This window comes from Clavelina lepadiformis, chromosome 1 (assembly GCF_947623445.1).
Source record: "Clavelina lepadiformis chromosome 1, kaClaLepa1.1, whole genome shotgun sequence".
Lineage (NCBI taxonomy): Eukaryota > Metazoa > Chordata > Ascidiacea > Aplousobranchia > Clavelinidae > Clavelina > Clavelina lepadiformis.
In genome coordinates, this window is record NC_135240.1 from 6,811,161 (window position 1) to 6,823,346 (window position 12,186).

The 12,186-nt window shown below is 39.2% G+C and overlaps 3 protein-coding genes across 3 annotated transcripts; all 3 read right to left on the reverse strand.

Moving 5' to 3' along the window:
* Window positions 1-314: 314 nt before the first annotated feature.
* LOC143461192 (ras-related protein Rap-2b-like) lies at window positions 315-1,803 on the reverse strand. The gene is made up of 2 exons (XM_076959021.1): window positions 1,605-1,803; window positions 315-1,389 (listed from the first exon to the last, which is right to left on the reverse strand). The coding sequence occupies exons 1-2, from the start codon at window positions 1,720-1,722 to the stop codon at window positions 842-844; spliced, it is 666 nt and encodes a 221-aa protein (XP_076815136.1). The 5' UTR covers window positions 1,723-1,803; the 3' UTR covers window positions 315-841.
* A 2,468-nt stretch (window positions 1,804-4,271) lies between these two features.
* LOC143444201 (ras-related protein Rap-2c-like) lies at window positions 4,272-5,978 on the reverse strand. The gene is made up of 2 exons (XM_076943356.1): window positions 5,182-5,978; window positions 4,272-4,966 (listed from the first exon to the last, which is right to left on the reverse strand). Exons 1-2 carry the CDS (start codon window positions 5,297-5,299, stop codon window positions 4,710-4,712), a joined length of 375 nt encoding a protein of 124 aa, XP_076799471.1. The 5' UTR covers window positions 5,300-5,978; the 3' UTR covers window positions 4,272-4,709.
* Window positions 5,979-7,788: 1,810 nt separating this feature from the next.
* LOC143468636 (uncharacterized) lies at window positions 7,789-11,549 on the reverse strand. The gene is made up of 2 exons (XM_076965968.1): window positions 8,746-11,549; window positions 7,789-8,530 (listed from the first exon to the last, which is right to left on the reverse strand). The coding sequence occupies exons 1-2, from the start codon at window positions 8,861-8,863 to the stop codon at window positions 7,983-7,985; spliced, it is 666 nt and encodes a 221-aa protein (XP_076822083.1). The 5' UTR covers window positions 8,864-11,549; the 3' UTR covers window positions 7,789-7,982.
* Window positions 11,550-12,186: the final 637 nt, after the last annotated feature.

Sequence of the window (12,186 nt, forward strand, 5' to 3'; positions counted from 1 at the left end):
TGGAAACTATTTTATTTCTTCATGTTTCTTCGACGGGGAAAAGCACATTCAGCTCCCCTGCGATGTAGGCTCATATTTACTGGTTGGTTTGGTGACATAACAACTTGCTGGACAATTGATTTTGTTGGTTGTTGTTGTTCTAGTGTGGAGTTTTACCACAGAAGGACATCCAGGCTGCTGGTGTAAGTGTTTTACTTTACACACTTGGTCTTGGTTCTAATCCCTTAATTCTACAGCGTCGGATCAAGGAGGCTTTTGCTTTCTTTTATTTATTAAAATCTTCAAACACGTGACGACTGAAAATATGCAATTAGCCAATATTGGGCGAAATCATTTACGCACGGGTTGAGGACACGGTAATTATGCGGTTAGTGGAACTGTAAGGCAAAGAGGGTTATAAATTATTTCACTTTGAGTAAGTTACGCAGACCGTTGTTAAAGACAGGCGGTTAGGTTAGGAGAATGATTATGTAAAAAGTTGATTTTAGTTAATTAGAGTGTAATTAAAGCTAGATTTAGACCAGAAGGAGGATTTAGGTCAGAATATCATAACATTTAAGTTAGGAATGCGCGATTTTTCCCGGTGAAATTGATGGAAGCGTAAAGCAAATGGCTAAACAATAATGAAACAAAGAGCATAGCTTGGATTGAAAGCAAAGATCTTTTATTCAGCAGTAAGGCGGGACAGACACAGATAAAACGAAGCCGCAATGTTAAATGTAACAAGATTTTTCGCGTTGCAAAAACCCATCACAATGTAAAACGTGCAATATAACAATCCTGTGCGTTAACAACACGGTAAAAACGAACGAAAACATAAGTCAAAGTTTTTCGAGCACCTTCAAGAGATAATGCAACAGTTTTTCTTGGACGATTTCTTTTTCTTCTTCTCCACGCCTAAATTCTTTGTCATTTCCTCCAGAAGACAACGGAAAGCTTTGGGAACTTCAGCGTTGCAAGTTGCCGCCGTCTCAAAGAAACCGACGCACGAAAGGTCACGTGACAAAGCATCACCGACATCTTGCTCGATTTCTCTGGACATCTCAGCCTCATCCACTTTATTGCCCACAAGCACCGCCGGTATGCTTAGGCCCGCTGTGGCTGGAGACCTTGTCGGCGTCTCCACCGGGTTCTGCCCGTCATTTCTTGCCCCTTCTGGGTCGTTATTTGCGGCAGGGGCTTCAGACTTCGACCCGAGGTTTTCGAAAAGTTTCTGAAGCGCTGTGGTCTTGAGGAATTGGAACGACGCCTTATCCACGACCGAGTAAACGACCATCACGCCTTGACAGTCTTTCAACCTCTCGTCGTCCAGGTCACGAAAGACGATGACTTCGACGTCATATTTCCCAGTGTCGAGTTGGACGATCTTGGAAGGGTTGTCACCGGGTTCTGTGAATTATAAATCAGAAATCGAGATTTACCAAAACGTAGTAAAACTCTAAAAACCTTTGCAATTTCGTTACAAAGTCGCGGGATGTTAATTCATACTTCAAACAAGAGTTTATTTTTCTATAAGGGCTGTAGAGGTAGCGTAACTATTATCGAATGCACTGTTCTTCTGATGAAATGTCGTCACAAAATAAACTAAATCACACCAAACTCACCGTTAGAATCCCTGGGAGCAATCCAGCCGTTTGCAAATTGATGGCTCAGCGAAGACTTTCCGACGCCCGAAGTACCCACTACAGCAATCTTCAGCTTTGGCAGAGGTTTCTTTCCCATTTTCGTAGTAATTGTGCGCAGACTGAGCTCAGTAACAGTAGCAAGATGTAACAAGTGGTATTACAGCATTTCGAAAGTCTTTTATAGGCTGCGTGTGTAGAAAAATTTAGAAAAAGGTTTAATTGAAAGTCTGATAACGTTATAGATTATGATAACGAGGTTTGTTTACAAATCCATGATCTGTTAGAATTTATCTCCAGTCCGTCACAACGACAGATAATAATGGAACGAGATCTTTTTAAGCGATTTTTGTTATCGTCAATCATCGACTCGACGTGACATTGCACCACTACCAAATACCTTCAAAAGTCACGTTGGGAGTTTGTCTTTTGATACAAGACTGAACCATTGCATCGACTATCTGCTCTGGAACCACTGCTTTGTTCCACAAGCAACAAAAACAAGAAGTATCTTGTTAAAACTAAAAGCAAATCAAACCCTTTGATTTTATGTTTTCGCGTGCTAGACTTTGTTGCCATAACACAATGGTTCACAGCCTAATTCTACCTGTGGACATCTGGCCGTAATAATTCCTATCTTGTGAACTCCGACTTCAAAATTGTTACTTAATAGTGTGTTTATGAAGAATTAAAGTATAACTCGCGTACCCCTGCACCACCTTTGCTAACTTCAGCTTGGGAGCCACTGCTCTAATCCTAAAGCACTCGATTGTATTTGTTTAACCAGGACAGTTGATGACGACGACTTGTGCGATGGTTGGGGTTGCGGTAGAAATAACGAAACCATCTCCAAATTGGAATGAGACAACTTCTTCAAAGAGCAGTTTTCGTTAAGGGCCTGTTGTACCATTTTGAACAATTTTGAAACCGCAACACGGCAATTGTGACGAAATTCGCATGCTAGACGTCACTATAGAAAAAGTATAAATGGTTTCGGTCCAGTGCGCATGTGACTTTAATTTGTGATGGTTTGTTGTTGTTATGGCGTTTGCTGAATGTAGGTCCAGACAAAAGTTGATATTTTGTGTTGGTTCAAAATTAAGGCTCTTTGGCTGCGTTTTTGAAAATATGCAAGGAAAAAAGCTGTTTAAAACTTAAAGCATTTGGTGTGAGAATTCCAGATACGAGAATTTGCTCAAAATACTGCATTAAGTCCTTTTATCCTACATCTCGGAGGATACAAAACTCAGCCAGGTTACCGGGCTTGTTTAGTAGCAAATTCAAATTGAAAAATGTTACTTTGCATTGTATAAGATAGGCCTTCGTATGGGCCTACAGTTTCTACCGCGTTTTACTGAAGCTTTTGTCCTAACTAGTTTGACACGCGTGGTTGAAAGTTCTTGGGTGTTCATTATTGCCTATTATTGGCAAAGACAATTTTAAGGATCCCAAAATTATATTCTATCGACAAATTTTTATTCATAAGAACATTTTTGAACTTTATTGTAAAAAAATTGTTTATGAGGTTTTTATGAACACGCTACTTTTTGTCTTATAGTGAAAGAAATTGTCAAGGCTACAATCAAATCATATTTCAAGCACGGACCCAAACAATGCAAAACTTCTGAAGACATAGAAACATTAAACACAAGTTATAACAAAATTGTCGCAACTTTCTATTCTTAGTCCGTCGATTTATCGCTATAATTTATTCATTCTCTCTTTTCTTTTATTTTCTGAAAAGTCACTGTTTTCGGCTGATCGAGCCTAGCAACCTCTACGTTCTCTCATCCAATTTATCCTGTTGACTACCGTGCAATTGTTTGTCGCTGTTTTTTTCGTCGGTCTGTCATACCACGTTGCAAGTTGCCATAGTATTAGCACAAGGCGTTTTGTTACGGCCGACAAAACTTTTCCTGGCGGTCCATTTTGGCTGTGTCCATTAACAACAAAGTGTGGAAACTATTTTATTTCTTCATGTTTCTTCGACGGGGAAAAGCACATTCAGCTCCCCTGCGATGTAGGCTCATATTTACTGGTTGGTTTGGTGACATAACAACTTGCTGGACAATTGATTTTGTTGGTTGTTGTTGTTCTAGTGTGGAGTTTTACCACAGAAGGACATCCAGGCTGCTGGTGTAAGTGTTTTACTTTACACACTTGGTCTTGGTTCTAATCCCTTAATTCTACAGCGTCGGATCAAGGAGGCTTTTGCTTGCTTTTATTTATTAAAATCTTCAAACACGTGACGACTGAAAATATGCAATTAGCCAATATTGGGCGAAATCATTTACGTACGGGTTGAGGACACGGTAATTATGCGGTTAGTAGAACTGTAAGGCAAAGAGAATTATAAATTATTTCACTTTCAGTAAGTTACGCAGACCGTTGTTAAAGACAGGCGGTTAGGTTAGGAGAATGATTATGTAAAAAGTTGATCTTAGCTAATTAGAGTGTAATTAAAGCTAGATTTAGACCAGAAAGAGGATTTAGGTCAGAATATCGTAACATTTAAGTTAGGAATGCGCGATTTTTCCCGGTGAAATTGATGGAAGCGTAAAGCAAATGGCTAAACAATAATGAAACAAAGAGCATAGCTTGGATTAAAAGCAAAGATCTTTTATTCAGCAGTAAGGCGGGACAGACACAGATAAAACGAAGCCGCAATGTTAAATGTAACAAGATTTTTCGCGTTGCAAAAACCCATCACAATGTAAAACGTGCAATATAACAATCCTGTACGTTAACAACACGGTAAAATGAACGAAAACATAAGTCAAAGTTTTTCGAGCACCTTCAAGAGATAATGCAACAGTTTTTCTTGGACGATTTCTTTTTCTTCTTCTCCACGCCTAAATTCTTTGTCATTTCCTCCAGAAGACAACGGAAAGCTTTGGGAACTTCAGCGTTGCAAGTTGCCGCCGTCTCAAAGAAACCGACGCACGAAAGGTCACGTGACAAAGCATCACCGACATCTTGCTCGATTTCTCTGGACATCTCAGCCTCATCCACTTTATTGCCCACAAGCACCGCCGGTATGCTTAGGTCCGCTGTGGCTGGAGATCTTGTCGGCGTCTCCACCGGGTTTTACCCGTCATTTCTTGTCCCTTCTGGGTCGTTATTTGCGGCAGGGTCTTCAGACTTCGACCCGAGGTTTTCGAAAAGTTTCTGAAGCGCCGTGGTCTTGAGGAATTGGAACGACGCCTTATCCACGACCGAGTAAACGACCATCACGCCTTGACAGTCTTTCAACCTCTCGTCGTCCAGGTCACGAAAGACAAGGACTTTGACGTCATATTTCCCAGTGTCGAGTTGGACGATCTTGGAAGGGTTGTCACCGGGTTCTGTGAATTATAAATCAGAAATAGAGATTTACCAAAACGTAGTAAAACTCTAAAAATCTTTGCAATTTCGTTACAAAGTCGCGGGATGTTAATTCATACTTCAAACGGGAGTTTATTTTTGTATAAGGGATGTAGCGATAGCGTAACTATTATCGAACGCACTGTTCTCCTGATGAAATGTCGTCACACAATTAACTACATCACACCAAACTCACCGTTAGAATCCCTGGGAGCAATCCAGCCGTTTGCAAATTGATGACTCAACGAATACTTTCCGACGCCCGAAGTACCCACTACAGCAATCTTCAGCTTTGGCAGAGATTTCTTTCCCATTTTCGTAGTAATTCTGCGCAGGCTGAGCTCAGTAACAGTAGCAAGATGTAACAAGTGGTATTACAGCATTTCCAAAGTCTTTTATAGGCTGCGTGTGTAGAAAAATTTAGAAAAAAGTTTCATTGAAAGTCTGATAACGTTATAGATTATGATAACGAGGTTTGTTTACAAATCCAAGACCTGTTAGAATTTATCTCCAGTCCGTCACAACGAGAGATAATTGAGTGATTTTTGTTATCGTCAATCATCGACTCGATGTGACATTGCACCACTACCAAATACCTTCAAACGTCACGTTGGAAGTTTGTCTTTTGATACAAGATTGAACCATTGCATCGACTATCTGCTCTGGAGCCACTGCTTTGTTCCACAAGCAACAAAAACAAGAAGTATCTTGTTAAAATTAAAAGCAAACCAAATCCTTTGATTTTATGTTTTCGCGTCGTAGACTCTGTTGCCTTAACCCAATGGTTCACAGCCTATTCCTACCTGTGGACATCTGGCCGTAATAATTCCTATCTTGTGGATTCCGACTTCAAAATTGTGACTTAATACACTGTTTATGAAAAATTAAAGTATATCTCGCGTACCCTTTGCGCCACTTTTCCTGACTTCAGCTTGGGAGCCACTGCTCTAATCCTAAAGAACTCGATAATATTTGTTTAACCAGGACAGTTGATGACGACGACCTGTACGATGGCGGGGGTTGCGGTGGAGATAACGAAACCATCTCCAAGTCGGTATGAGACAACTTCTTCAAAGAGCAGTTTTCGTTAAGTGCCTGTTGCACCATTTTGAGCAATTTAGAAACAGCAACATGGCAATTGTGACGAAATTCGCATGCAACTAGACGTCACTATAGAAAAAGTATAAATGGTTTCGGTCCAGTGCGCATGTGACTTTAATTTGTGATGGTTTGTTGTTGTTATGGCGTTTGCTGAATGTAGGTCCAGACTAAAGTTGATATTTTGTGTTGGTTCAAAATTAAGGCTGTTTGGCTGCGTTTTTGAAAATATGCAAGGAAAAAAGCTGTTTAAAACTTAAAGCATTTGGTGTGAGAATTCCAGATACGAAAATTTGATCAAAATACTGCATTAAGTCCTTTTATCCTACATCTCGGTGGATACAAAACTCAGCTAGGTTACCGGGCTTGTTTAGTAGCAAATTCAAATTGAAAAATGTCACTTTGCATTGTATAAGATAGGCCTTCGCATGGGCCTACAGTTTCTACCGAGTTTTACTGAAGCTTTTGTCCTAACTAGTTTGACACGCGGGGTTGAAAGTTCTTGGGTGTTCATTATTGCCTATTATTGGCAAAGACAATTTTAAGGATCCCAAAATTATATTCTATCGACAAATTTTTATTCATAGGAACAGGTTTGAACTTTATTGTAAAAAAATTGTTTATGAGGTTTTTATGAACTCGCTACTTTTTGTCTTATAGTGAAAGAAGTTGTCAAGGCTACAATCAAATCTTATTTCAAGCACGGACCCAAACAATGCAAAACTTCTGAAGACATAGAAACATTAAACACAAGTTATAACAAAATTGTCGCAACTTTCTATTCTTAGTCCGTCGATTTATCGCTATAATTTATTCATTCTCTCTTTTCTTTTATTTTCTGAAAAGTCAATGTTTTTGGCTGATCGAGCCTAGCAGCCTCTACGTTCTCTCATCCAATTTATCCTGTTGACTACCGTGCAATTGTTTGTCGCTGTTTTTTTCGTCGGTCTGTCATACCACGTTGCAAGTTGCCATAGTATTAGCACAAGGCGTTTTGTTACGGCCGACAAAACTTTTCCTGGCGGTCCATTTTGGCTGTGTCCATTAACAACAAAGTGTGGAAACTATTTTATTTCTTCATGTTTCTTCGACGGGGAAAAGCACATTCAGCTCTCCTGCGATGTAGGCTCATATTTACTGGTTAGTTTGGTGACGTAACAACTTGCTGGACAATTGATTTTGTTGGTTGTTGTTGTTCTAGTGTGGAGTTTTACCACAGAAGGACATCCAGGCTGCTGGTGTAAGTGTTTTACTTTACACACTTGGTCTTGGTTCTAATCCCTTAATTCTACAGCGTCGGATCAAGGAGGCTTTTGCTTGCTTTTATTTATTAAAATCTTCAAACACGTGACGACTGAAAATATGCAATTAGCCAATATTGGGCGAAATCATTTACGTACGGGTTGAGGACACGGTAATTATGCGGTTAGTGGAACTGTAAGGCAAAGAGGGTTATAAATTATTTCACTTTGAGTAAGTTACGCAGAGCGTTGTTAAAGACAGGCGGTTAGGTTAGGAGAATGATTATGTAAAAAGTTGATTTTAGTTAATTAGAGTGTAATTAAAGCTAGATTTAGACCAGAAGGAGGATTTAGGTCAGAATATCATAACATTTAAGTTGGGAATGCGCGATTTTTCCCGGTGAAATTGATGGAAGCGTAAAGCAAATGGCTAAACAATAATGAAACAAAGAGCATGGCTTGGATTGAAAGCAAAGATCTTTTATTCAGCAGTAAGGCAGGATAGACACAGATAAAACGAAGCCGCAATGTTAAATGTAACAAGATTTTTCGCGTTGCAAAAACCCATCACAATGTAAAACGTGCAATATAACAATCCTGTGCGTTAACAACACGGTAAAAACGAACGAAAACATAAGTCAAAGTTTTTCGAGCACCTTCAAGAGATAATGCAACAGTTTTTCTTGGACGATTTCTTTTTCTTCTTCTCCACGCCTAAGTTCTTTGTCATTTCCTCCAGAAGACAACGGAAAGCTTTGGGAACTTCAGCGTTGCAAGTTGCCGCCGTCTCAAAGAAACCGACGCACGAAAGGTCACGTGACAAAGCATCACCGATATCTTGCTCGATTTCTCTGGACAGTTTAGCCTCATCCACTTTATTGCCCACAAGTACCACCGGTATGCTTAGGCCCGCCGTGGCGGGAGATCTTGTCGGCGTCTCCACCGGGTTCTGCCCGTCATTTCTTGCCCCTTCTGGGTCGTTATTTGCGGCAGGGGCTTCAGACTTCGACCCGAGGTTTTCGAAAAGTTTCTGAAGCGCTGTGGTCTTGAGGAATTGGAACGACGCCTTATCCACGACCGAGTAAACGACCATCACGCCTTGACAGTCTTTCAACCTCTCGTCGTCCAGGTCACGAAAGACGATGACTTCGACGTCATATTTCCCAGTGTCGAGTTGGACGATCTTGGAAGGATTGTCACCGGGTTCTGTGAATTATAAATCAGAAATAGAGATTTACCAAAATGTAGTAAAACTCTAAAAATCTTTGCAATATCGTTACAAAATCACGAGATGTTAAATCATACTTCAAACGGGAGTTTATATTACTGTAAGGGCTGTAGAGGTAGCGTAATTATTATCGAATGCACTGTTCTGCTGATGAAATGTCGTCACAAAATAAACTAAATCACACCCAACTCACCGTTAGAATCCCTGGGAGCAATCCAGCCGTTTGCAAATTGATGGCTCAGCGAATACTTTCCGACGCCCGAAGTACCCACTACAGCAATCTTCAGCTTTGGCAGAGGTTTCTTTCCCATTTTCGTAGTAATTCTGCGCAGGCTGACCTCAGTAACAGTAGCAAGATGTAACAAGTGGTATTACAGCATTTCGAAAGTCTTTTATAGGCTGCGTGTGTAGAAAAATTTAGAAAGAAGTTTCATTGAAAGTCTGATAACGTTATAGATTATGATAACGAGGTTTGTTTACAAATCCAAGACCTGTTAGAATTTGCCCCCAGTCCATCACAGCGACAGATAATCAAGTGTATTTTGCTATCGTCAATAATTGACTCGACGTGACATTGCACCACTACCAAATACCTTCAAAAGTTACGTTGCGAGTTTGTATTTTGATACAAGATTGAACCATTGTATCGCCAATCAGCTCTGGAGCTGGCAGTTAGAGAAGACGATGTCTAAAACGATTTTCAAAACAAGTCACTAGTCCATGGTTCTTCTAATGCTGCAAACGCTTATCAATATTTTCGCACGCACGGCCTGCACATTCGTGTCATGTGCTATGCTGATGATACCAAAACATTACAAACTAAAGCGATCGCAGAACCGGCTAAAGAAACTGATTATTCGGCAAATTCATACCCACAGGCCAAGTACATAATTTGGAAACCCTTAGGGCAACACGGCAGAAAATTCTATTACTTACCCTGTAAATAAACAATACAGCGGTGGCTGCAACGCATCAGTTTTTTATTAACAAATGATATTATTATAGCGTTTGATCGTTTGAAGGAAGTAATTACGTGAATGTGCATTTTCGCGTGCTCGTTAGGCCATACCACTGCGTGCCACCAGGCTGCTTACCTGGAAGTCGTTTGTTATTAGAGCAGTTACACTTCAGGGCCCAAACACATCTTAAAATGCAGTTGTTTATTTGCGTTTCAGAGATAATTACCATTGGCTACATAGTTGGTATTTTGTGGTCATTGATAGCACATTCGCTGGGCGTTAATAGTCTCGCATTTGTGTAGTCGGGTGATGCTGAAAATTGTTTTTTTTGAAATTATTTTCAACACCTAGCAGATGTAATCGATTTCAAGGGAAAATGGTTGATCATGTGTTTGTTTTTCCCCATTCATTGAAAATGTAACTACTATAAGATTTCTGACTGACAAGGTTAAGCACGAAAATAACTCTGTATTGTCCACGAAAATAACTCCATTGCTCTGATTTAACCTGAATACTTCCACGGCGGCTTGCGGAAGTGCAGAGTTTGTTGATAAATTAAGCGCAAAACAAATCACGTCAGTTGTTGACTCCGAAAAATCAAGTCGATGTTTACGACAATGCTTGCTACAGTTTATAGCCTGTTTGCTATAAATAGCATTTTCTCCTTGAAAGCGAAACTGAATTTTTGCCATCTCACGTCTATATTATACTACATATGGTAGCCTATAAATACGCAGCCAATTATAACTGTCTGCATCTCACAGGCAACAACTGTCATGTAGAATTATGTCATGAATTACGACAATTGCTGTAGTCTTAAGGACAGTGTAGATTAGGCGTGTTTAATTTTCATTAAATAACGTGACTAATCAACAACAGACGACGTCGTTTTCTGCAATCGGCTGTTGGTGCAGTATAGGCTAACCAGCCAATGCAAATCGTGCCTCGCTACACTATACCGATTGAGGTTAGTTCATCAGGTTTATTTTCTATCCTCATTGTAAATGCCGTTGCACCATACCATACATCCGTCAATTCACGCAGAGGTTTTTCCTGTAATATGTCAAGCCACGTCGCGTTACGTCTGAGGTTTTTTTCTTTGAAAAGAACTGTAAGTAGGCGTTCCTGCCTGCTGTGTTCGCAGTTTGATGGAGCTTCCGTTTTATCAATTATCACGTTCGAGAGAAAATTTATTTTTTGTTGAAATCTACTCTATTCATCAACCGCGATATCATACCGGATAAACTCATAACAATATTAACCTACATTTTATACAAAAATCAACCACAACATGTAATAATTATAATTATTAACCTTTGTAATGGCATACATAGCGTTCTTACTAGTTATCAAAATCGCTTTTTTCAGGGAATTTCGAAATTCAAATTAATCACAAAACGTAGCTTTAGTTTATGATTTGTCAAAAAAAGACAGCAAACAGACTTATCGTCTAATTAAGCAATGGATATTTCCTGCCAGGTGTTAACCGTTCATGATTGTACAGTATTGCATGAAAAAATACATAGGCTATTACAGACCATAATTATAAGGGTGTAACAAAATCACGTCAATGGGGTGTTCCAAAAGTTTCTTTGATATTTTTATGGAAGACTTAACACTATAGACCTATGTTATCTATATGCTATGTATATGACTGAAGTATGAAGTCTGGATGACTATTACTTAGCCTGTGCCAGCTTTTCACGACTCTGTGCTTTTGTTTTATCTTTGTATCAAAGCTTGGTAAAATAATGATGTCTTGGTTGCTGTTAATACGGTGCATCCTATTGCCGGTCTACCTATGGTAAAACTGACACATATCGAAACAGTCACGAGAAAGACTAAATAGAGCTATACCGCAGCACTTCCACGCGCTAAACCAAAAATTTCACTTTCAAATTACCATGAAATAGCTTATTATCACCTATCCTTGTTAGTGAATTGTAGCAGTTGGCCTATTCGTTATTCTAATATCAGCTTTTCATTTGGTACAACATTTCCTGTGTATACACAAGCACTACCATAAACTGATGCTGCTATTCTTTTCTATATCGAAACGAGCTCGCTCATATCAAGTAAATTGGTTATTGACAATAGAACTAAACGTTTTTCGTGAGGGCCCTTGCACGATTTTTAGCTTTTTAGCGCCACCTCCAGGATAATCGCAAAACACTGCAGTTATTATGTAGTTAACTAAAAACATTATTCATCAAATATAAGGCACAGCTGGTGAATACAGAACTTTAGTGTCTGCCAATAAAGTTCAATAAATTGACAATAAAGTTCTGTATTCACCAGTTGTGCCTTCTATTTGATAATTATTACGCCCGGTGGTAACCAAAGTATATTCAAAAAGCATAATTTAAAGCTGTCATCATTTCACTGGAAAAATCGTAGCCTTCCTTTGAAGCTCTTTTCCTAAATTCTTGTTAAACTTAAATATTATAACATAGTAACCTAAACCTAAGTTAAATCTACCTTCTAATCAAAATTTAACTTCAATTAAACACTTTAAAAAGCTAAATTTAACTGTTTGCAATTTGTACGCCCATCCAAAATAATTCAGACCAAACAATAAAATATATTTGCAGTCATTGTCTTTATAAGCAAAGTAGCTTAGCCTGCATGGCCTTTTTTGGTCATGCTTTTCAAAGTAAGGTATATGGAATTTACCC